This window comes from Peromyscus californicus, unplaced genomic scaffold, assembly GCF_007827085.1.
Source record: "Peromyscus californicus insignis strain IS unplaced genomic scaffold, ASM782708v3 Scaffold_21__1_contigs__length_65335640, whole genome shotgun sequence".
Classification (NCBI taxonomy): Eukaryota; Metazoa; Chordata; class Mammalia; order Rodentia; family Cricetidae; genus Peromyscus; species Peromyscus californicus.
This window is the reverse complement of record NW_026294514.1, coordinates 2008560-2034354: the sequence shown is the minus strand read 5'-3', so window position 1 is coordinate 2034354 and position 25795 is coordinate 2008560. Positions and strand designations below refer to the sequence as shown.

General features: G+C 41.3%; 1 protein-coding gene across 3 annotated transcripts; it reads left to right on the top strand.

The window, feature by feature from the left end:
• Positions 1-25521, top strand: Slc40a1 (solute carrier family 40 member 1). Of its 3 annotated transcripts, XM_052749390.1 has the most exons (12): positions 1-90; positions 5082-5164; positions 5883-6040; positions 6558-6646; positions 7754-7944; positions 8374-8441; positions 12414-12573; positions 14586-14701; positions 15186-15312; positions 21128-21373; positions 22100-22750; positions 23925-25521. In XM_052749390.1, the coding sequence occupies exons 5-12, from the start codon at positions 7902-7904 to the stop codon at positions 24236-24238; spliced, it is 1725 nt and encodes a 574-aa protein (XP_052605350.1). In that variant the 5' UTR covers positions 1-90; positions 5082-5164; positions 5883-6040; positions 6558-6646; positions 7754-7901; the 3' UTR covers positions 24239-25521. The 3 variants fall into 3 exon arrangements, with proteins under 3 accessions (XP_052605350.1, XP_052605352.1, XP_052605351.1); XM_052749392.1 differs by lacking the exon at positions 1-90 and having other exon boundaries at positions 4765-5164; XM_052749391.1 differs by lacking the exon at positions 1-90 and having other exon boundaries at positions 5085-5164; positions 6555-6646.
• The last annotated feature ends 274 nt before the right edge of the window (positions 25522-25795 follow it).

Below are 25795 nucleotides of genomic sequence, written 5' to 3'. Positions count from 1 at the left end.
GTATCTTAATGCTGAGGAGAATATAAGCAGTTATACAAAAAACTCATCTCAGGACCACAAGAAATGGGATGCTGAGCCTGCCAAAGCTTGGTAACTAGTTGTTGTATCTATCAGAAGGAAAGGATGTGGATGGACAGGGGAAGGAGCTGATGGAGGATTAGGTAAACCTCAGAAAATAATCCCCAAGGAAGTTGAAGTCGAATGTAGATTGACTTCCTGAGTCAAACGCAAGCTAAGTGCACTCTTCTCTTTGGGGCTGGTAACTCAAGAAATGCTTCCGAATCAACCATGCCAACACACTTCACCTCTTTTGGGCCTCTCTGCAGGTGTCGCCTCCATATGAGATATTGTCCAGGTGGAAAATTCTCCAGTCTCTGTTCTCACTTTAAAGACAACATCAGATTAAACAATTCAAAAGCAATCAGTGTAAGTGCAGAAGCCCCAAGAGAGTTATCTCGCTCTCAGTGACAGTATTGTCTCAGATTATGACTATTTGGACCTGATAGGTAGATGGATACTCTGCAAATAAATAAAGGTCCTAAGTCACCTTCATGGATGCCTTAAATTTCCCCACAGGTATAATATCAAAACCAACTTAAGTAAAAAAATCAAAAACGCTGAACCATTACCCACTTTCCTCTTAAGTAAAAGAATGCCGACCCAAGGGACTGGAGCTATGGCTCAGCAGTTAAGCACACTGCTCTTCCAGAGGCCCGAGGTTCAATTCCCAGCACCTACATGGCAGCTCACAACTGTCTATAACTCCAAGATCTGAAACTGTCACACAAACATACATGCAGGCAAAACACCAAGGTAAATAATTATTAAAAAAGTATTTAAAAGAATGCTGACATATTAAAGTTCTTTCAAATTTATTATTGCAACATTGAGTTTTATTTTAAAGTTTAATTAGTGTTTTATGAAGAAAATGTAGAATTGAGCATAAATAATATACGAATAAGACCCAGTAAGTTTAAATTAATCTCTTTGTTTTAGTTCTAAAAGTGATATGTGTTCACTATAGGGAGGCAGAGGCAGGCAGATCTCTGAGTTCAAGGCCAGCCTAGTCTACAGAGACAGGTCTAAGACAGGCAGGGATACACAGAGAAACCCTGTCTCAAAAAACAAAACAAAACACACAAAAAGAGAATTAATATGTACTTATTTTATAGAAAATACTATAAGTAAAATAAGTATCACTGTACTACTGAGTCATGATTAATATCAAATTTCAATGAATTTCATATCAGAATTCAGCTAATTCCTTCATTTACACACAAAGTAGCTGTTTCTAAACAAAGTTTCCCAGAGACACAAAAGCTCTTTTCAGTCAAGATGGAACTCTGTTTCCTGGTTCCTGACCTGGAGCTTGGCCACACCACGCTCACTGTCCTCGCTGAAAGTCCACGCTGGCTCCTTTCATCTTCGTCTTTCTAAGTTCTCCTCAAGTCAGTTCAAATCCAAGTACCCTTCCTTCCAGCTTCAATACAAAACCTTCCCTACCACCAGAGGGACACATGCACACACAGTGTGTGTGTGTGTGTGTGTGTGTGTGTGTGTGTGTGTGTGTGTACAACAGAGCCTCTGGGACTAATTTGATGTGTGATATCCACAATAAAAGAGCTTCTTGAATAGTTATTACCAGGAAGAAGTGCAGAGATGACCGGCCACAATGGTGGAGGCCCATGAACTGTAGACTAGTGGCTGTGAAGCCCCCAGGGGACTGGACTAGGCCCTCTGGATATGGAAGACCTTTGTTTTACTCGAACTGTTTGGGGAACACCCAGGCAGGGGGATTGGAATCCATCCTTGGTGCATGGGCAGGCTTTTGGGAATCCGGTGCCTGTGGTGTGACACCTTGCACAGCCTTGGTGCAGTGGGAAGGGGCTTGGACCTGCCTAGGCTCAGTGTGCTGGGCTCTGCTGACTCTCCATGGGAGACCTTGATTTGGGGGATGTGGGCATGTGGGGTGGCTTGGGAGGGAGAGCTGGGAGATGGGAGGAGGGAGGAGGTAGGAATCTGTGGGTGGTATGTAGAGTGAGTAGAAAATTTCTTAATAAAGAAAAAAAAGAAGTGAGAAAACACAAAAACATTAAAATGAAAAAGAGCTATGTAAATTTCTCAGAAAATCATTTCCTAAATATGAAAAATTATCCTCAAAGATACATTTCTATTGTACCATAGAAAAGTCCATCTTCTAAACATAATAAGTCTATATCTACGCTTTTATTGACAGTTTAAAGAGAACTGTCACAATATTACATAATCTATACTTACCATGTCCCCTTTAAAGATTCTATTTAATTCCCACCTCAGTGCCAAGAAATCCTGGAATTTAGACTATTTCAAAAATATTTTTAATCAAGCTCCAACTCCTACATCTTCTAATACTTGTCATAAAACACAGAAGAAACAAACAGTATAAAATAAAATTGAAATTTCCTCAAACATCTCAGTTTCTCTGTATTAAAAAAATAGAAACCTCATGCTGAGCAGTGGTGGTGGTGCACGCCTTTAATCCCAGCACTGGGAGGCAGAGGTGGATCTCAGAGTCTGAGACCAGCCTGGTCTCTAGAACGAATTCTAGAACAGCCAGGGCCAAGGCTACACAGAAACCCTGTCTCAAAAACAAAACAAAACAAAACAAAACAAAACAAAACAAAAAACAAAACAAGAACGAAAACATAACCCCCCCCCCCCCAACTCAAAACCTCCACACAAACCTCAGGTTTTCGCCGTGTGATTTCACCCATCTTATAGACACAGAAGCTAAGGAGAGGGTGACCTGTCATCTGCATGTGGGCCGTAGGGTCCATGAAGAAGCTCTCCAGCAGCTCCTAGTATCAAAAGTCTCTGCCCCACAAGGAGGCCTGCATTGTTTTATCCCAGCAGCAGGGCTTTTTTTTTCCGCTATGTTTTTTTGCTGTCCCTCAACTGTCCAAGCTGTTCCCTTCAAGACCCGTCATTGCCTGATTTTCTGGTATTTTTAGTCGTGGCTTGATGGACTTATTTAGGCTTATTACCCGACCTGTTTCAACCCACTCTTGTTAGTTGATGAGAAGGGATGAGAAAGCAGAGAGCTCTGGCCTTGTATCAGCTACTCTTGGCTCTTTACCTGAGTGACCTCCAGGGAGTTGTTCAGCTTCTATCTGCAGCTGGGATAAGGACAGGATTACTTCACAGGGTGTTGTGAAGAGGAACCGAGATGGTAATATCTGATAAGAGTCTGGTCTTGGACCTGCCACTTGTGCTGTGCTCTAAGGGGAAGGTGCCTTTTGTTATGTGTGCAGCTCAGTGCAGATAACACTAATGAAGTGTTTCTGACGGGCATTCTTGGGAGAGGCTTTCTTTCGAAATGTTGGGATAAGTCAGTGATTTCGAATTGTGTGGGACTAGAGGGCTTTGTCCAGATCATGTGTAAAGGTCTTTTTGTTTTCTCCTTAAAGATCTTTAACCACACTAATGTCTGTGTAAGCACAGCTCAAGGATCTAAGATTAGGGAATTGCCCAAGCATTTCACAGCTGAGGAACGTCATTACCTTTAATATGGTACACTCCTTGTCGACATGTAATGATAATTAGTCATTTTATGAGACTTGGTTAAGAAAAAAAATCAGCAGTACTGTTTTCTGAAATAAAATAAACCAAGCAAAATAAAGAGCAGGTATAGTGTACATTCCAGGGAAGGCCTTGAGGACACACATCAGTCAGTCAGTGCTGCATTGGACCTGGGAACTCTGTCCTAAATGGAACATTTTTGCCTTTAGCCCAGAATGCAAACTCTTTGACTAGAAATTCATGGCCAGCAAAGTGGGAATTAGCTTCAAGTTGTTTCTTAGAAGCAGGTATGCCATCTGGAGTGTCTGAAGCAGGTGACTTGGGTAGGTGTGTACACTGACAACTGTTTAGATGGATGAAGTTCCCCAAGAGAGCTGAGATTTATGTGCTCTCTTCTGTGAGGGCCGCAAGCAACTGAGAAACAGAAAAAGACAACAAATCACATGAACATGACCAAGTAACAGAGATTTGAGTTCTTTTTATAGAGCCTTAGGACGGCAAGGCTGAGAGCTGTCTCTAGGATTGTGGTCAGTAAACATCCATCTTTGACTTTATTTGAAAACAAATAACAATGGAATGGACTTTGTATTGTAACAGAGTTTGGCTAGAAAACAAAAAGAAAGACTATGGAAAAAGTTGAGAGGCCAAAATATTTATTCAGTGAAATTCATATTTATTTTCTGGCTACATATGGAGACAATTAAACAATTAACATAGTTCTCTGTTTTAGTTTCCAACATGATGGGCAAGATTTGATTTCTGTTCTCTTCTCTCTACATATTTGACCTACATTAATCCCAATCCACACTAATATGGGAATATGGCAAACTTCCCTTTTAAGATTTATTTTTTTGAAGCATGAGGTAAAATTCACATAATATAAAATTCACCCATTTATATCATTCTAAAATATATAGTTTTGACACTTTGGATAAATTCACAGTGTTGTACCGTTACCACTGTCAAGACGTCTATCATCTCAAAAAGACGCCCAGTGCCATGAAGATGGCACTATCTATTCTTCCTGCCCTGAAGACAACTATGCACTTCATATTTATGGATTTGCCATATATATATGTATGTATATGATATATTTTATATATATTATACATATATATAATTTTGGAATACTCTGTATTCATTTTTTAAAGGTAGAAATGTGTGAGAAGGAGAGAGAAGAGAGAACAGAAGAGGAGAAGGGAGGGGAGGTCAGAATGCATTCATGGAAATCTTGTCAAGGTCAAATCCATTTGGGATACTCAACCAAAATGAAGACCTGTGAGCAAGCCTATCTGCCTGTTAATGGTCTATGATGTGAAGTAAGAACCTGAACTTAAATTTATGAATCATCTACTCCGTTTGAATGTAACAGAAATGCCAATACCGATAAAGGCGCTTGGACAGAAACTCGGCTTTACAGTGGTAGCTCTGTATCCAATGGGAGCTGTGTCCTCAGATCTGAGGCCTTCCTGTAACAGCTGGTGATAACCCCACTGTGTTTTTTCCTTTTCACTTCTCTTCAGGGCAGAGGAGTGGTGATCAATCCCTGGGCTGTTGTTGTTCTGGACAGCATCAGATACAGCAGAGGCAACTGAGGGCCCTGGAGGTAAGTAAAAACGCAACCTGGAAATAAAAGAATAAAGACTCCTTTTATTTCTCAACCATAAATATTTGCTAACAACTTCCAATAAGAGTACATTTTATTCTGGCTGGAATATTTGAAAGATTGTCTTGGGAACTGACAAACTTTGGAATAGCTCAATAATGACACATGCCTATCATTCCATCACTAGAGAGGCTGAGGCAGGAGGATTGTGAGTTCAAAACTGGTATGAGTAACTTAGATTCCATCTCATCAATAAAATGCTGAAAATGAATTGAGAAATAGTCTTTTGGGTACCTATTTTTCGTTTTTGAAAACTGGTTTAAAGTATGCATGGCTCTTTTAGTTATGATTAAGTTGACAAGAAAGTTATAGATTCTGTTCCGAGAGAAAAATTCATTTTGGATGAAATGTACTTTTCCACCAGTCAAATATGTCTCTGGAAGGAGGAAGAGCTGGTGATGTCTTGTGACTGAAGCTTTGTGATCCAGAATGTTAAGGCCAGGAAACTCTGTCACTGTGTATATTGCAAGTGTTTTGAGAGTTTTTACTGTTTTCTTTTTTATCTCCTTCCATGTCATGAGCTCCAAAACCACACTCTTAACCAGTTGTTCTCACCGACTTGGCCAGGATTTAGGAACCCTGGCCAATGCTCAAATATCACACTGCTTTTGCTGTCTATGGATCTTACTTATTTTCTTTCCTGTTTGCTTCACGGTAGGCTCCATCTGGCCTGCTCACCTCTCCCCTAGTTTTGGCTTCTGGGGACTCCTTGGTGACAAGGGAAACAGAAGCTCCATGTCACACTCTGAAGCACCCGGCGGCGGCGACTCAGCTGTTTCTGGGAGTCTGCAGTATAGACTTCTCCACTGACTGAAGGTTAAGTTGCCTGGAGGGTGGGAACAGCTCAACACACACCCTTAAGGCTCACAGCAATTAATGTGAAGGACACAGAGGTCCCTGTTATTGGCACACAGTGACATATGTGCAAGGAACCAAGATAGTTTGTATTTTGCTTGAAGATCAACAAAATTCAGAAAATAGGAAATTGTGTCACAATTTGCTGGATGCCGCCATCCTAAGTGTCTCATGTAAGCACACTTTAGGTTTTCTTCAAAAGACATTTGGATATACCACACCCATTTTATAATTTCAGCAGACATAACCAAACCTCTGAGAGAGGAGAAAGAACTTAAAAGTTTTGTGTGAAAGGAAAGAGAGGGGTTTGCAAAGCACAAAAAGCTGTTAAGAGCAGTAAACTGTGAATCCCCTATCTCTGCTCTGCAGACCTCATCCAACGAATCCAAAAGCACCCCGCCCGCAAAGACCTTTGGGGCTTCTGATAGAGAGTCCAGATACAAGGCCTGTGCTCATGAGTGGCTCTCTTCATTAGCAGGTATCATTCTGCCGGTGCTCAGAGTGTGCAAGCTGGTTGGCGTTTCAATGTTGAGGATCACTCTTAAAGTGTTGACGAGATTGACAGAGGTAAGTGACAGGCTAGCACAAGGAGCAGGTATGCCCTGGGGATAAACTGAGGTCACTAGAGGCTTGCACCTGGTGCATTTTGCTGTAGTTATATTCACCCATTCCTTCAGGAGGCTACCAGATGGCCTTGTCCATACTGGCCCAGACCCATGGTCCCAACTGGGATAACCGGTATTCCTGGTAACCTCCTGTCAGATTCTGGGGCCTGTGGAGTAGCCGAGGAGGCAGGTGTGGAGGGTTGAGAGCTCGGAGGGAAAGGACAGTGAAGGATGCCTTCTCCTGGCTGCGCCTGCAGGACAGAGGGCAGCCCCGAGTCTCTGCTGGGAGGCCTGCGTTCACTGACCGGGCTGTGGAGCACTCTGATCTTTGAATCCCCTTCCTGCGCTTTGATTCCACTGCTATGAGAGAAGTCCCTCTCTGCAGTCCGGGGAAGGAAAACATTCTGCGCCGTAGGCAGGCCGGACGCAGAGGCCAGGAAGGCTGCCTCTGTGACTTGTATTTACTTAGCTACCTGCATTCCAAAATGTAGCTGGGGTGGGAGGCTCTTTCTTTCCGCTCCAGCTCCCGCTGAGCTTTGCTTAGGGACTGTCTGGCAATCTGGTGGCCAGAGCAAGTCCTTGCCTCTAGCACCTGCCAATTGGCTCTTTGTGCAAAACGTCCCCAGGGTGTCCCCTCGTGGTCCACGCACAGGCAGGCCCCTTCCTACAGTGCCGGACACCCGACCTCTTCTCGGGTTTCTCCTGCGGGTGGCCCAGCCAATGCGCAGGTGGTTCGCGCCGGGGTGGGGAGACTCCTGGGAGGGCGGCCGGCACCAGCGGCCGGCAGCGCAGCTCGCCCTGACCCGGGTGTCCTGCTGGGAGGGGCGTCCCCGGCGCTGGCGAGCTCCGCCCCGCCTGCCTATAAGTGGCGGCCCGGCCCACGGCGCGGCGGCGGCGGCGGCGGCGGCGGCGGCGAGAGCAGGCTCAGGGTCTCTCCGGCGGCCCGTGGATCCTCCAACCCGCTTCCATAAGGCTTTGACTTTCCAACTTCAGCTACAGTGTTAGCTAAGTTTGGAAAGAAGACAGAAAGAGACTCCGGTGGCAGCTTTGCTGTTATTCTTTGTCCTAGTTGTCCTTTGGGGTCTTGGGCAGGCACAAGGCTGTTGTGCTTTTAGCGGTGCTATCTCTGGTTCCTTGCACTCCTGTGAACAAGCCCCTGGGCAAGAGCAGCTACAGCAACCAACATCAGAGCAAGCAAGGGGAGAGCACCTGGTGTCATGACCAAGGCAAGCCATCAGAGCCGCCAGGAAGGATGCTGCGGTGAGTTGCGTAGTCAAACGCATCAAGTGGTGGGATTGCAGGTGGGACAGGGGGACGCAGTTCCGTGGGAGTTGACTTCTGTTTTGACGGAGGCTCAAGAAGAATGTAAATTTAAAATTTGAGTGAAAAAAAGCTTGCGTATAGGCAAGGGTAGACTAAGCTGGGCAGTGTGGAATTCCTTGCACTCAAAACCAAAAACAAACCTCACCAAAGAATGTTGAAACAGAGGTTTCTTCACTGTACATGAAGTTGGGCGGTTATTGACCAAGAGGCCACGCTGAACCTAAGTGGATGGTATGAAGTAAACTGAGTGCATCAATCTGAAGGTGACCTGATAAAAATCACACATTATGCCCAAAGCAAACCCTAACCTGAGCGCACTGGTGTGATTAGACATGCTTGTAATTTACTTTCTCTGTGCCTTTGTAGGGTCCTTGGCAAACTACCTGACCTCGGCAAAATTCCTTCTCTACCTTGGGCACTCTCTCTCCACTTGGGTAAGTGAGAATGTACACTGATTCTTGGAGCATGGTTGCGCAAGTTCTTGTTTACTTTCGTTGGAGACAGTTGTATTAAGCAAAATTCCAGTTTTGTTGTTTAGTTAAGGAAATAAATTGTTCTTAGACACATGTTTTCAACAGAAATGGTTTTTTTTTTTGTTTTTTAAAGATATTTTCCATGAGTGTAGCTGGAGAGTTTCTCTCTGGGTCCCGCATGTCAGTAAATGTAACTTAATGGTAATATTCTAAAACTCTACAGAGATTGACAACTATCCAACTTGTGTGATTGACAAGGACAGAAAAATGTGTATAATTACTAAGGTTGATAAATTCTAATACCCCCTCCTATACTGGAAAGGTATCTCATGGGCCTTCTTTTTTTCACATTAAGAAACTTATCTGAGGGCTGGAGAGATGGCTCAGCGGTTAAGAGCACGGTTTCAGAGGACCTGGGTTCAATTCCTAGCATCCACATGGCAGCTCACAACTGTGTATAGCTCCAATTTCAGGAGATCTGGTACTTTCCTAGACATACATTTAGGCAAAACACCAATGCACATAATATAAAAATAAATAAATGTTTGAAGAAGAAGGAGGAGGAGGAGGAGGAGGAGAAGAAGAAGAGAAACTTATCTGTTTTCTTCTCTTGTTAAAGTCTGGCTCCAGCATGCCAGCATCATGAAAATAGAATAGAATGATATACTGACAAATACCAGTGTATTAGGGTAACAGTAATATTGTAAGATTAGTTTAAGCCAAGATCAAATATCTAAATTATAAAAATTCTGATCTTCAAAATGGTTATCTGTGGCTACTTAATATGTGGATAGTGTAAGCTGTGTTAAAAACCACCACTCAGTGAAAATTAGTGATGAATTCACAATTCTCCCATTCCTTCCTATGTGGCTTTGGGAGAATCCCTGTGTTTTTGCTAGTCTGGATTCCTTTATCAATTCCCCCAAATACTCAAAAGAGAGCTGGATGTCTTCAATGGATGATTATTACAACTTTAAGGTTAAACAATTGTTCTTACTGCTTAAAAGTTATAACTCTAAATATATTCTGTGCATTATAAATAAGGAAAAAGAATTTCAAGAGTATATTTTGAAGTGATAATTTCTTTTTATTGACTTATCTGTAAGACATGAATGGAAACCATCGTATGAGGAAATCTATGTCCTAGGGAAATGGTTAAGTTGGGTTGTTGGCTCTCTGAGAAATAGCAGTTGCAGATAACTTCTTAGAGAAGCTAACTCCTGTGTTTTTGAATGCTTACACAGGGATGACTCTGCAAATATATGTATAAAAAAGTAGAATTGGCTTGTGTTTGTTTAGCTGATGTTTTTCCAATTTAATTCAATAATATTAAGCATTAAAAGGACCAGTGATGGAAGAGTGTCTGGAGTCCTCTGAGAGAACTAGGTACCTCTTTCCTAAACACTGATTAACTTCAAGGTTCATGTGACCTTTGGGTGTCAGACTGGCCAGACCGTGAGAGGAGATATGGGTGTCCCAGGGGGTTTCTTTTTTTCTTTTTTTGTATTGAAAAAAGACTTTGGTCAAGAAAATTTAAAGCAACTTCCTAAAGAAAGGTGAAAGATGCTTGTTCTAACCTCATAGTGAACCAAACAAATGGGCAAGTCCTTGGGAGAAGGAAAGATGAAAAGTCACGACTGAAGCCATGTAAGGGTTAGTGCTAAGTCCTCACTGCAAAGTGCAAAAGAGGGAAGCTCCAAGTAGGTAATTTTGTTTTTGTGCTTTGTCTCTCGTGCATATATGTACACACACACACACACACACACACACACACACACACACACACACATACACACGAGCCAACACGGCTGAATTGTTGTGATTCCTTAGACATTGGATATAGGGACATTTGGGCAGAAGGTTCTCTGAGGTTAGGTTTGTGTGGATTTGTAAGTTTTTTTTATTTCTGACTTCATTTCTACTAATGGGTCAATACATTTCATGCTACCATTGGAGTACAAAACAGGTAAGAAGTAGATGCTTTTGTTTGGGAGTTTATAACACAGTTTAGGAAGGGCTTTAGAGAAGTAACAACAGAAAGAGCCATGTTAAGAGAGCAGTGAAAAGGAGGAGCCCATTGTATCTCTTTCACGACTGTTTCCGTTTAAGGCCAGGTGGTCTGCGTCTCTCAGGGCCCTACCTCTCTGCTCACAGAGGCCTCTAATGTGGAGTGCCGCCTGCCTTCCCCTCCGGTGTTCTTTTCCTCATAGCGTTTGTTACCACTTATCCTGTGCTAAGTTTGCCCTCATCTCGGTACACCCGAATGCCCGCAGCATGAAAAATGGTCCGCGTGCCCTGCTGAAGCTGTGAGGCCCACAGGAGCGTGGGGCACGCAGCAGAAACCATTCTGTAGGCATTTATTAAGTAGATTAATATGGCTGTGGTTACTTATTCTCAGATCCAGCGTGGGTAGGTAGGCATGTAAACAAATATCAAAGTATATTGAGAGCACATCGCGGGGAGGCAGAAAATGGAAGCATGAAAGGACTGGGTGAGCACTTAGCCAGTAGTTACTTAGTGTTACCCAGGTCTTGGGATTTTTATAAGTACACAATTTGCCACTTCTTAAAATTAAGCTTTTTGGAAATTAGGATAGCCAGAGCAATTTCAACTTCATTCTCCAAGCTCTAAATCTTGTGTTCATTTTGGGTTATGATTGGAAACTGTATCATTCTTTGCACAAAAACTTCTCTACCTCTGCACTGCTAATGTTTGGGGTCAGGAAATACTTTCTGGTGGACTGATGGATGCCAGCAGTATTTACAAACCTCAGGCTCCCTTCAGGCATGGAGGTTGTGATACCCCAAAGCTTCTGCAAACATTAGCAAGTGATCTCTGAAGAATAGAATGCTCCCTAGTTGAGAGTGACTTGCTTTTCATATTATCATGAATCAATTTAAATTTTGAATATTTAGGTTATTATCTTAGTCTTACTAAAATTTAATAGCATCTGACTTATCAGTATAATAAATTTCTTCCAACATATGAAATTTATCATGAGAATTTTGCCAGACTTTGGGAAGATCTCAGAGTTGAAGTTCTTTCACACAGGGTCAAATATGTAAGGAACTCAGTCTGGGAATTTAGTGATGATTATAACAAAATGTTGTCTTTCTTCAATGTTAACCCAAAATGTCAGAGCTGGAACTTATAATCTTACAAAATGTCTATTCTAGATAGCTCATATATAAATCTATCTGACTAATTTAAAAGCTTCTGTTAAACTTATACCACATTTTATGCCAACTAATTGCAAAATTCCTTATATCTGGAACTAAGTAAAGATATAGCTCTCTCTCTCTCTCTCTCTCTCTCTCAGTTTTTTTCAAGACAGGGTCTACTATGTTGCCCTGGCTGTCCTTGAACTCACGCTATAGCCCAGGCTGGCCTCAAACTCACAGCCACCTGCCTCTGCCTCCCGAGTGCTGGGATTAAAAGTGTGCACCACTACACCCAGCTACCTTTTCTCTTTTCAAAACTTACCTGTATTAAAACATTAAAATAACTGCTTACTTATATATTTATTTCAGCATCTTTGGTCTTATGGGATCAGAGTTTCCCTTGTTGATTTTTTTTCCTTCTGATTGTTCTGCTGTTTAAGAATTTGAAATAAATTTACTTGTGGAATAGCACATTGTTTATATATATATGAAAAACCATCAGAGGCCATTCCTACCAGTTCCTAAATTGAAAAGCTGGCTTCTGTTAGCATTTAAGTTAAACTGATGCTTAGAAACAATTAGTAATAAAGCTTGACTTGTCCATTGTGCTGGAATGAAGTTTTAACATTAGGCCAGTATTCAATCCATAATTATTGACTTGAAAACTCATCTGATGTAGCCAGAAAGCATCCCTTTGATAAGAAAATAACTTCTCGAGTACAATGGGCTACAAACTAAAAACATTCAACTAAACATCTTTCTCTTGTTTAAGGGGGATCGGATGTGGCACTTTGCAGTTTCTGTGTTTCTGGTGGAACTCTATGGGAACAGCCTCCTGTTGACGGCTGTCTATGGGCTGGTGGTGGCAGGCTCTGTTCTGGTCCTGGGAGCCATCATTGGTGACTGGGTTGACAAGAACGCCAGACTGAAAGGTGAGTCTGTGTTCTTTGGACCAGCCTGTGTAATGGAGAGAATAAATCAGTGTGACTGACTCAGAGAGAGAACTTGCATAGCACAGCTGAGGGATAGGGGTTGGTGGCCACACCTGGATTCAGGGTCCTGAGGCTACTGCACTAGTTGGGATGTCAGGATGTTGACCTAATAGATTTGTCTTTCTTTTGGCCGTTTGTCAGTTTCAAATGTTAACAATTAACCCTGTGGCCAGTTTTCTGGGAATCAAGTTAAACATTAAAAGTTTGCTTAGCTCTGGCTTCCTCTCTAACCATGAATTGCACTAGAGGCTCTCTAGTGTGATGTTCCTGGGTACAGCTTGAACATCTGTCCTTAGTTTACTGTGTTACATACAAAGGTGTGTGCAATGGAATTTGAAAACTAAGTATTGATCCAAGGGAGAATAACTATGTCTAGACCACAGACAGTTGAATTATACTTTTTTTAGGGAAAAAGAATAAATTATAATGTATTGTACACATATGATAAAATTATCTTTATTCTAGGGTATCAAGATATATTCTGCTTTATATACAAGAGATTGTAAATAACTAAGCAATTTAGTTACAGAATATAAGAGGTGTGCGGATAATTACTTGAAGCTCAGTTAATAATGAAAAGAGCTGGCCATGGCTGCCTGGAGACAGACACTGAGGAAACTTTAAGGCATAGCTAGTTTTGCTCAGTTCACAGTGACTGCTCCTAAATAAAGAGTTAACAGGACTACAAAGTTCTAGGATTTGGTGTTACTAGTTAAATGATTCATATGAAGATTTTTCTGTTTTGAGAGTGAGTAGATCAGAACACATATAGAAAAAAAATCTGTATGCTAGTGAAAACCAAATTATTTTTATAGTTGTGCACAAGAATATTACACATAGGATTGTTTAACCGTGAAATTGTTGAGCATTGCAGTCATGTGTTAGGACAGTGGATAGAGAAGACTGTGGTGTGATAGCAGTCTCTTGTGTCTGCGGTATAAGCAACTCTCAAGTCACCCTTCATGAAAAATCTTTGCTGATACTTATAGAATGAACTCGCCATTTCTTCCTCTGTGTTGTTTGAGACTTTGTGGTACCTCTGGTATTGTACTGAAATGGTCATAGCAATCTGCTCATATCTCCAATACACAATCTTGGTGTATTGGCGGTTAGGATTTAATTCTTTGCTATGACTGCATGCGTGTGTAGATGCACGAATGAATGACTTCTATGTTGGATTTTATTTCAGGCTGCTTTCTGAGAGGAGTTTGAAAACTAAGTATTGATCCAAGGGAGAATAACTGTGTCTAGACCACAGACAGTTGAATTACCAGGCATAGGCATAAGAAGTATTAAATATCCTGTCCTAGGTGATCTGCCTAGAGAGTGGTGGAGAGGTGATTACTGGGTTCTTATCTGGCCTTGCTCATCTGAATGAAGGAGTGTCTCTAACAGGACTTGCATTTTCTGTGATGGAAGGTGTATCTCAGGGTTTCACAGCAATGACAAAAAAAAAGTACAAATCTGAAGAAATTTGCTAGTTGTTGGTTCTTGGCAAATGTTTGTGAATTTTCCGTTTGTTCAGATTATTTTATTAGATCAAGCCTGCCATGTAGGTGAGAGGTTATGGATTCCACAACTTCCTCCTCACCTCTTTTCTAACCCCCTACATGTTTTTATTTTAGCTTAATCAGGTAAGGGTTGAAAGGTGGATCTTATCCATAGAATAGTTCTGTTTAAGGCAGTAAATTTTTTAGTAAATAAATGAGATGAAATGCAGTTATCGTGAAAGACTTCAACTAGTAGAAGAAAGTCATGAGTACTTTATTTTGTTTGCAGATTTCACAGGTCTGTGTCCAGGAACTAGCTGAGGCAGAATTTACTCTTGGTGGGTTTTCTTTGTCTTGTAGTAATTATGTATATGCATCCATGTAGTCCAACAGTTGTATGGATGAAAGCATCCTGCTCAAGAGATGCTAGAGCACTGAACATTTTGCTTTTGCTCTGTACAGTGGCCCAGACTTCGCTGGTGGTACAGAATGTCTCCGTCATCCTCTGCGGAATCATCCTGATGATGGTTTTCTTACATAAGAATGAGCTCCTGACCATGTATCACGGATGGGTCCTCGTAAGTTCTCCACTGGGTTCCTGCTACTTGTTTGTTTTCAGGGTCCTGAGGATGGAGCCCAGGACCTCATGAGTACTAAGTATACACTCCACCGCTGAGCCTTGCCTCAGCTCTCCAGGATTCTGGATGACAGAACTGAGCATCTAATAGTGGTAAAAGTGTAAACCCTTTATAGTCTAGGAGTGTAGCTTTTGGTTTTTCTTTTAATATTGATTTCTACATCCACAGGCCATTTTGATCCTCTTTTGATGAAGTTTTAATGAATACTTATTTAACTGCATATAGATGACTATTGATATAATTTTTGCATTAACTATAGATGATGCAGATCTGAACAATTCATGCCCTTTAATTTCTGACTCCTGGTACTTAACTGTTCCCATGTATAGAAAGTAAAGTTATTTACTTCTTATGAATGAGACTAAAATGTAAAAAAAAAATTGAACTTACATGTTAACTCAAGGTTTTTGCTCTAATCCCTTAGACTGCCTGCTACATCCTGATTATCACTATTGCAAACATTGCCAATCTGGCCAGTACTGCTACTGCAATCACAATCCAGAGGGACTGGATTGTTGTTGTGGCAGGAGAAAACAGAAGCAGATTAGCAGGTAATTTGGATTACCTTTTCAACTAAATGGATCCATGAAACCGTGGCTGTAAGTGAGAGGGAGGCCTTTTTGCTATTGGTCATCTCGTAAGAACACTCCATGGGATGCAGTGGGTTTTGTATCGTTGCCGAGACAGTCCTCAGACAGTGCAGTGATTTATCTAATTGTTACCAAGTTAATTTTAGGATAGTTACTGCTCTGTCATTCTCTGTAAAGCTAGCAAAGAGAACACTTCATTTGAACTTTTCCTTTTTTTCTTTTTAAAGTATGCTGTTTCTGAGTTTCAGTCATGATGATGACAGTCTGGCATGATATTTTACCCTCATAAATATAGACATTATTACATGTACTTTGAGGATTGTACCATTGGTATGTTTCTTTCTACCAAATGGAAACAACACAGTTGTACAGAGATTCTTGAAGTTAGTTTCCACTTCAAAAAAAAAAAAATATTTGAACAGCAATTATCTTGCATCCTACAAAATGAAAGGCTTTTGAAGTAGATTTTCAAAGGGAAGATAGAATGTGTTCTTTAACAAACCATCTTAGTCTGTTGGAAACAAAGACACGTGGCTCAAGAAAGACCAAAGAGTGCTTTCAAGACAATATGCCCTGTTACATGAGTACTTCTAAGGCGCAGAGTGCCCTGCCTTACTTGGTATTCTCCTTCTTCACCGTAGCGCCCACAGGTTTGAACTGGATTGATAATTACACAAGGTGAGGGAGGAAGGCTAGCCAGAGTTACAGATCAGCTGAACTGACTCTGCTGGTCATTAAGATAATGAGTATCACAAACACGTTGCCCAACAATCCCTACAGACAAGAAAACCATTCTTGATGACTGAAGTGGCTTACGCCAGGACACAGAAGCAAAGTGTGCTGGGGTTAGCAAGCGGCTGTTTGACTAGACCTCGTGGTTGAAAAATAAAAAGAAGATAGGAAGGAAACAGTAATTGAAAGAGAACGAAGTCTATGGGAGACCTGGAACAGGCTTGTCCAACCTGCCTGTGCGCATCCTCATCCAGCTATGAACGTGGCCCCATATATTTGTAGGTGACTGACAATACCACGCTCTAATTTTTAAAAGTTGGATACCCCTGATCTAGAAAAAAAAGAATTTGCCTGAACCATCGCTTCCTGGTAGCAGTATTACAACCCAGAGAATACTACTGGGATTGTGATTTGTATATGAAAGCAAGTACAATGAATGTGCTCTGTGGGAATTTCTTCTCCAGCCCTCTTTGTTTATTTATTTAAAAAAATTAATAATAATTCCACATCTCTTTTTTGTTATGCTGAAAGAGAAGATTTAAGACTTCACCCCATTTTTGTTAACTTTCTCTTTTTAGCACGATTTTAAGCATGTAAAATATGTCTATGTTTTAACATTCAGAAGATATGAAAGAGTATATTTTGAGAATATGTCACAAATGTGTTTTTCTGACATATTTGAAAGAAAAGTTGTCTTCTAAATTGTTTTCTTTCACTTATCTGAATTTATTAACTGTATTCATTTTGACCCTATTAAAGTCCATTAAATTTAAAGGTTATTTTAGGGAGCTGGAGACATGGCTTGGTCCTTAAGAACACACACTCCTTTTTTGGAGGACCGAAGTTCTGTTCCCAGTACAGCATCAGGCATTCGCCTGAAACCCCAGCTGCAGAGGGTCTGATGCCTCTAGGCTCTGTGGGCACTTGCCTTTACATGCATATACCTGCACAACACATAATTAAAAAGTAATAGAAAGAAAAAAATTTAAAGGTTGTTTTATTCCTTAAAATAGCTTTATTAGCCGGGCGGTGGTGGCGCACGCCTTTAATCCCAGCACTCGGGAGGCAGAGCCAGGCGGATCTCTGTGAGTTCGAGGCCAGCCTGGGCTACCAAGTGAGTTCCAGGAAAGGCGCAAAGCTACACAGAGAAACTCTGTCTCGAAAAACCAAAAAAAAAAAAAAATAGCTTTATTAAGGCCAGGTGGTGGTGGCACATGCCTTTAATCCCAGCATTCAGGAGGCAGAGGCAGGTGGATCTCTGTGTCCTAGGCCAGACTGGTCTACAGAGCAAGTTCCAGGACAGCCAGTGCTATAACACAGAGAAACCCTGACTCAAACAAACAAACAAACAAACAGCAATAAAAAGCTTTGTTAAAAGGGAAATACACAGAATCTTTAAGTGGTCCTAGTACATATTCACAGACAACCTAACTCTGTGGATCTATGAGAAAATGTTTAGAACAAGTAAAAATATGATGGGCCATTTCTCAGCTGACCCTCTCTTTTTTTTGTGAATTATTGCATGGTAGAAGAATCTAGAACAGACAGCCTGGTGCCTAGCCTTGTGGGCTTTCTCCAGTTTCAGAAGGGAAATGGGGTGTCTGCCGACCTCTTCTCTCAGTCAAGTCTTAGTGCTGCTCCCCCCCCCTCCCCCGCTCCCTCAGCCCGGATAACAGAGAAGTGAGGGAAACCTACAAGTTCTCTTTCCTGATATCTAACCCCAGTAGATGTTAACTGAAAACCAGGTTTCGAAACAGGATACAGAGACTTCTTTAGTTCAGAGGGTCAGTAGATGTCTGACAATGGACTTGGGGTGTCATTTCTGCTACAAGCAGAATTTTACAAGTCAGAAAAAAAGGACATGTCTAAAGAAAAATAGAAGAGAAAAGAAGAGAAGTAGAGTCTGTTGCCTCGGCTTCCTGTGAGGATGTTAGAAAGCCAAATAGGAGACTGGACTGTAAGGCTGAGCGTGCGTGCGTGCGTGCATGCGTGCGTGCGTGCTTGTATGCATGTTTGTGTGTGTCTGTGTGTTTGTGTGTGTGTGTGTATGTGTGTGTTTGTGTGTGTATGTATGTGTATGTTTGTGTGTGTACGTGTGTTTGTGTATATGTATGTGTGTGTTTGTGTGTGCATATGTGTGTGCTTGTGTGTGTGTGTGTGTGTGTACATAAAGAGTAAGATTATCTGTTGGCTGCTGGCTGCTCCCTTTTCCTTATTCCAGCATTCATGATTTCAGAGAGTTTTAAAATTGTAGGCTGTATCATTGAGGACAGTTAGGGACAGGGCTCCGGCAAAGGCATAGTTTTTCACGTGCGTACTCTATGAACTAAGTCAGATATTTTTCAGGTTTAATATTTTATTAAGACATTCACTGGTCCGTGTAGCCTGTGTTACCCCTTCCCAGGCTTTCTAATCCATCTATCTCTCTGTCCCCCTTCGTGGGGCAGGCTAGAGCGACAGCTTCTCGGGGTTTCTTGCTCGTTATTCTGAAGGAAAGTGTGATGGCTCGCTCTGATAAAGTAGGACACATAAATTTCATGCCTGAACTCTATTGGTTAAAAGTTGGTTTCACGTTTTAGGTGGATGAGCTGCTGGCTGTTATTTGCTTGGCAGGTGCCTTTTGAAAAATTATTCTTCTGTGTGGTATCATGTCCTTGCTACAGTGAAAGAAATTATTTCATACCACATTCTGTGCCATAGTTATAGCCAAAACAACCAAACCAGAATGAGGTAAACACTCATTTGAGTGTTCTTATGGAAATAAATATAAATTCACCAAGAGCATATGTTTGAACATTTAGCAGACTGACTTTCTTCGAGGCGATTACCAATAAAACAGTTAGGTCTTCAAAACTACTACTTAATTCATTCTGCTCCAGAAAGATAAAAGCTGTTTTCTGACACGACCTTTTTCTTGACATAAAGCATTATTGCCTTCCTATGTATTATATAAAATATACATCTGGAGTCTTGAAAGCTCTGTGAACCCCAAGTTCTTGATCATCTAGGGAAAGAGAAACATTTAATTAAGAGATTTCCTGTTGTAATGCTATTTTAATGCAGTTGTTATTTCTTGAATTACTTGATTTTTTTGGATTCAAATTGCTGAGTGGCTTGGATTGAATCCTCATGTGCAGGGGAAGCTTGTCAGTGGGCAGACAGAAGTTAGGGGAGCCTCTGAAAAGACACTGCCACAGGATCGATGAATGCTGCCTTTGCCTTTCATGTGAAAGGTGAAGAATATCAAAGTCCCCCCCTTATCGTATACACATTGTACACTCACAGGACTAATCAGAGGGCCATTGAAGACTAGAAGGAATGAGGGAAAGGAGAAAGGCAGTTTTCCGTGAATGTACTCATTAGTCATGTATTGATTTTTCCCTGCTAACCCAGATGATTGCTAAGGATCTACCTCATTAATTTTCACTCTGCTTTGTGCTACAGGGCATGACAAAGTAGATAATTTTCTTAGCTGCCCTTCCTTCATCTTTGACATTGTTGTACATTCCCAGGGACAAACTTTAGACAAACTTTGCTATCACCCCTAAATTCTCCTCTCTTAATCCCAGTCTTTGTGTCTTAACCTGCCACTCTCCATCTGTCCTTCACTTGCCAAGGACCCTGCACATCAGCTAGTACATACAAGCCACAAAATCAGCTGCCCTTTTACCCCTGAGAACCCTTTCCATTCTCCCTCTCTCACCCTGTTTAAATTCTAAGGTCAGTCATGATGCCATCCTTACCTCTCAGGGAATAGCCTTGGCTCACATGGCTCCTTCTCCTTTTGTTGGGCTAGCTCAGGAACTCCCTATAAACCCAACTTTTCACAGTAGAGCAAGACTGGAGAAAACACATGACTTAGCTCAGTGTTCCTGTGGGCATGGAGCTGATCTTTTCGTGCTGACAGATGCTCAACCCTCCTCTGCTTTCTGGCTTTTCCCTCCTTCCTGCAGGAACTTCTCCACCTTTCCCACACTGCTGATTTTTTATATTTCACTCCTAGCACTTTGCTAGAAGGCAGCAGTCACATTGTTCCCTGGAGGGACCCCTGTTGAAAAGATAAGAAGACAGTGTTTCCTGGAGTGGGCCCCTCCTGCTCTGCTGTCTTTGAGATTCCCTCTGGTTCTCAGTGGCCCATCGAGTGCCCCTCTTAACCTCACGTCTCTGTGACTTTCTTGATTGGCACAGGTGACCTCCCCCACTTGGAAGTGCCTTCCCCTTTTGAGTTCTAGGACACAGCATTCTTGTTTTTATCACTTTGCTGATTTCTGTTCATGTTTCTGACCTCTAAATGTTGACATTCCCAAGACTTTAGTCACCTGTCTGCTCTGGACACACTCCCTTGAGATTCCATCTTAGTCCATTGTTTTAAAAGTTGGCAAACTTCCAAAATTGGCTCATATCTCTTTCTGAATCTTTAACCTCATTTATTTTGCTGTTGGCCTCAATGGAACCTCCTGAATGTTATTAAGTCTATCAAAATCAACATTTCCAAAATCAAATTCTACTTCTTTTATGCTAAACCTGATTATTCTGAAGTTATCTGTTTCTCAGTAATTAGTAACTCAAGAAAAATAAAAAAAAAAAAACAACACATTTTGTAGTGCCATCTGCCACTCTTCTTCCTTATACTCTATCAGTCATAACCTACTACCGACTCATCATGAGTCTACCTTTAAAGAAGTGCTTCTCAACCTGTGGGTCGAATATTAGATATTTACATTACAGTTCATAACAGTAGCAAAGTTACAATTATGAAGTAGCAACGAAATAATTTTATGGCTGGGACATAACATGAGGAACTGTAATTAAAGGGTCACAGCATTAAGAAGTTTGAGAACTACTCTGTTAAAGTAAGCATTGAATTTGTTTTGCCACATTTTACATGTCGTATGTTTATTTACAGTATTTGTATGCTTGTTTGCGTACATTTTTTCTACATGCATATGTGATGTGTAATGTATATTATATATTGCTTATTGGTCAGGCTTTCTCTGACAGGTCTGAGCTCTCACTCCCCTGCCTCTTGCACATACCTCTGTAGATATGAATGCTACCATCAGAAGGATTGACCAGCTGACCAACATCCTGGCCCCCATGGCTGTTGGCCAGATTATGACATTCGGCTCCCCGGTCATTGGCTGTGGTTTCATTTCGGGGTGGAATTTGGTGTCCATGTGTGTGGAATACTTCTTGCTCTGGAAGGTTTACCAGAAAACCCCTGCACTGGCTGTGAAAGCCGCTCTCAAAGTCGAGGAGGCGGAACTGAAGCAGCTGAACTCACCCAAAGGTAACTGACCACAACCACCAGCTTCCTCCTAAGTTCAGACCTTGGACTTTGCTGAAGACCAGATGCTAGTTTAGATTTCAGGCTGTGTTTCCAGGGAAGGCCTGGATGAGTTGGATATGTCATCTTTTGAGATTCTGGAAAGAACTGTGGGTTGGATATAAAAAGACTTGGGGTTAGCTCCCTGGCCCCTTTTCTTGTTGTAGGCAGTGGACACAGAGGAACAACTGATTGAGGATGGCTGGGAAACTGAGTCATAGAAATGGGAAGGCAGGGGAACATGGGCATTTCTTAGCATCCCTGAGGGGAGTAAAATAGCCATTTGGAGAACAGTGGGAGGGGTGAAGAGAGAGACAGATTTTCCCAGGAGAGGCATAGGCTACTTTTCTGGTAAATGAAATCTTACTGAGGTCTTTAGAGAAGGTACTACATTTCCCCACCTAATTTTTATACTTTATTTAGTGAATTTTCCTGCTGTTTGCTTCAGTGAGAGTGTAATCTCTAAAAGAAAGAGAGGCTTTAAAAAGAGACCAAGGGTATTTTCAAAGCAAAACCTGGTACTTGGGAATTATTCCACGTCTGTAATTCTTAAATTAGCAGTAAAAGGAAGACATATTTATAATGTAGTAGTCAAGGAGACCCACCCAGGAGGGGACTGAGAAAACCAAAAACAGTCGGCTTTTACTCTCCGTGTTCTTTCCCTAAAATAACGATGTGTCTTATTAACAGATACTGAGCCAAAATCTCTGGAGGGAACTCACCTAATGGGTGAGAAAGACTCCAACATCCGCGAACTTGAACATGAGCAAGAGCCCACGTGTGCTTCCCAGATCGCTGAGCCCTTCCACACCTTTCGAGATGGATGGGTCTCCTACTATAACCAGCCGGTGTTTCTGGCTGGGATGGGCCTGGCCTTCCTCTACATGACAGTCCTGGGCTTTGATTGCATTACCACAGGGTACGCTTACACTCAGGGGCTGAGTGGCTCCATCCTCAGTGTTTTGATGGGAGCGTCAGCAATAACTGGAATAATGGGAACTGTGGCTTTCACTTGGCTGCGCCGAAAATGCGGTCTTGTGCGGACCGGTCTGTTCTCAGGACTGGCACAGCTCTCCTGTCTGATCTTGTGCGTGATCTCCGTGTTCATGCCTGGAAGCCCCTTGGACCTCTCTGTTTCTCCCTTCGAAGATATCCGTTCTAGGTTTACGCAGGTGGAACCAGTGCCCCCAACTACCAAAATACCCGAGACCATCTTTTCAACCGAAACGCCTATGTCCAACGTGTCTAATATTGTTAATACTGTCCAGGAGATGAGTACTAAATCCGAGCCCATAATCTCCGTCAGTCTGCTCTTCGCAGGCGTCATTGCTGCTAGAATCGGTAAGAACGCTCTTTCCGTACATTAAAAAATTAAATCATTTTGGAATGCTAGTGCAGAGAATTCTATGATAAATTACCTGAAATACTTCATGGGTGTTAATTTAAGCAAATCCCACAGTTTATATATAGGATCTACTCATTAAACATGAAAGTTTACTTAATAAACTGTATGTGTATATGTAGATGTGTGTGTACATAAAGTGTTTAGGATTTTTTTTTTTTCTAAACTGTGTGTGCGTGTTTTGGGAGTGAACCCAGGACCTTGTGTATGTTAAGTGAGCACTCCAATTCTGAAGTACATCCTTAAATGAAAATTTTTAAGGATTAAATATTTAATCTCTCGCTGTCTGTCTCTCCTGTGGGGTGTGTGTGTGTGTGTGTGTGTGTGTGTGTGTGTGTGTGTGTGTGTGTGTGTATGTTAGTTACTGGGGATCAAACTCAGGGCCTTCTGTGTGCTGGGGAAGTGCCTTAAATTATTCCTCTTTTGAAGACATTGTGGTTGTAAGAAGCACCCTTCAAAAGTTCTCTCTAGCTGATATGCATTTATACATACTTGGCCATACAAATGAGTTTTATACTTCTGGCTGGAAACATAATGTAAAAGCAACTTACAGAGCAGAATCTAAGTAATCATTAATGGAGCACTGGTAAATGGCCTCTGAATCCATTCATTCTTGAAACGAAACCATGTTTATCTTGTGACACAGAGCAATTCATTTATTTATCAGAGACATTAATACTCAGGTGAGACAGCTTTATTGGGAGCCCTGTGCTACTCAAGTAGCAATATAACAATGATTTAAGGTTTCTGTGCATGGCACCACAATTAGATCACTTTCAACTTTAGAAGTGCTAGAATTTGTAGGCTCTGCACCCTTGATGCTGTTTTATTTCTGTAGTCTGAATAATCACAGAAAAACAGGAAGCTTGTAGCTTAGCTTTATTGTGTCTGATGGCTGTAAAAATAATTTCTTGAAGGCATTAATAATCCAATGTATACTAATAAATTATATAAGGTAAAGTGATTAATATTTTCTATATATGGGTGATTCAAAGGTTGTAGAGCTCCAATGTGTTTTGCATAGATTACCACACCTGAATAACGTAAGTTATGTACTTATAAGTTAAATGATACACTGAAATTTAACTTTTTATCATATCCTTTACCATACAGGTCTTTGGTCTTTTGATTTAACTGTGACACAATTGCTGCAAGAAAACGTAATTGAATCTGAAAGAGGCATTATCAATGGCGTGCAGAACTCCATGAACTACCTTCTCGACCTTCTGCATTTCATCATGGTCATCTTGGCCCCAAATCCTGAAGCTTTTGGCTTGCTTGTATTGATTTCAGTCTCCTTTGTGGCAATGGGCCATCTTATGTATTTCCGATTTGCCCAGAAGACTCTGGGCAACCAGCTTTTTGTCTGTGGTCCCGATGAAAAAGAAGTTACAGATGAAAACCAACCTAACACATCTGTTGTATAAAATAGTGTCGCTGCGGCCCCTGTTACTAGATTGTGGAGAGCATGTGTGCTTATTCTGTACTGCAGAATTCCAATAAATGCCTGCATATTTTTTTGATTTTACCACAGCTGTGCCTTGAGGGCTAAGAGTACTAACTAACCTAAGTTAGCAAAGGTAAACTGGTTGTTTCCCCTTACATTTAGACATGGGAAAAAAAAAAGGAAGAGAGAAAGAAAAGGTCGGTGTACATATGGAGAGTGTATAATGGTAAAACGAAGTTCCCTTATTCTTAAGGGTATGTGAAATTTTACAGAGTGGCTATCAGGTGAGCTAAATTATTCCTCAGCAGATATTTGTTGCATCTACTAGAATTCAGATCAATCAATTCTCCCCAAGACTCACTCTTGTAAAAGTCTGGCCCACTTCCCTTTTCTAGATCTGTAATATAATTCTCAGTTATGTTATAGAATCAGGCTTTTCTCAGTGTCTGAAGATTATAGTCTAATAACCAGTATTATCCTTCTTAAGCCCCTTCAACTTGAGGAATTTACTGTATGTGGAGAATGAAATAGGTAACCAGAATTGTCCGAAAAGGTTTATAGTTTAACCTTTTTGCATTTGGACTATCAGACAGGGCACCATATTACAGTAACGTGTGTGTAGCTCTTTATAAAACGACTCCCTCAAGCTGCGGGTATGCATAAGCAGAGCTGTAGATTTCTAGTGCAGTGTGGAAAGACCTACACGGTGTTACTAGTGTGGCTGTAGAAGCTGAAAGTTAAGCACTACACCTAAGGGGGAGGCCCTCACGTCACCAGAGTCACAGTCATCAGCGGTCACTAACTGTCTTGGTATATGAGACAGCTGCCCCCAAGCCTGGCAAGTTACATGTAGAAAAGCAGCCCACCCTTGGAAATGACTGGGAATCATTTGATGGGTGCGTATAGAACTTTTTACTCTTACTGACTTGGGCCTAGGTGTTCAGTATCTCTGCATTATTCTAGAGCAAAAAATAGTCACAAAAGTTTCCCTCTCAATATCTCTGAAAAGAATAAAAGGAAAAACTGTTTTGTATATATTTTAAAAACTGTTTTGCAAGTTATTTTGTAACATGCCAGTACCGACATGGGACACTGCCTTAACTTTTGATGCACTTTCATGGAGACTGCAATACATTGCTACGAGCACTTTCTTTGTCCCCAAGTTTAATCTTTTCCTCCCTCTTTCTACAGTATGACATAATGATTTACTATGTTGTAAAATCTTCATAAATATTTCTATATAAAATGTTTAAAAAATCTTAATTTCTCTTTACTGAGTTGTATTCTCTAATTTTTTTGTTTTTGTTTTTTTTTTAACTTATTTCAAAAACTAGCATATAAGGTATTTGGTATCATTATGGCCTTTTGAACAAAGTGTGTTGTAGTCAGTTTCTCCTCTCCTCCCCTTCCCTGACCCCTGACCTCCTCCCTTCCACCTCCAGTAACTTTTCCATTGTCTATGTCCTTTTGACCACCTCCTGTCCTTCCTCGACACCTGACCGTGCTTTGTCTTCCTAGTTTTTAAACTTTACTCATA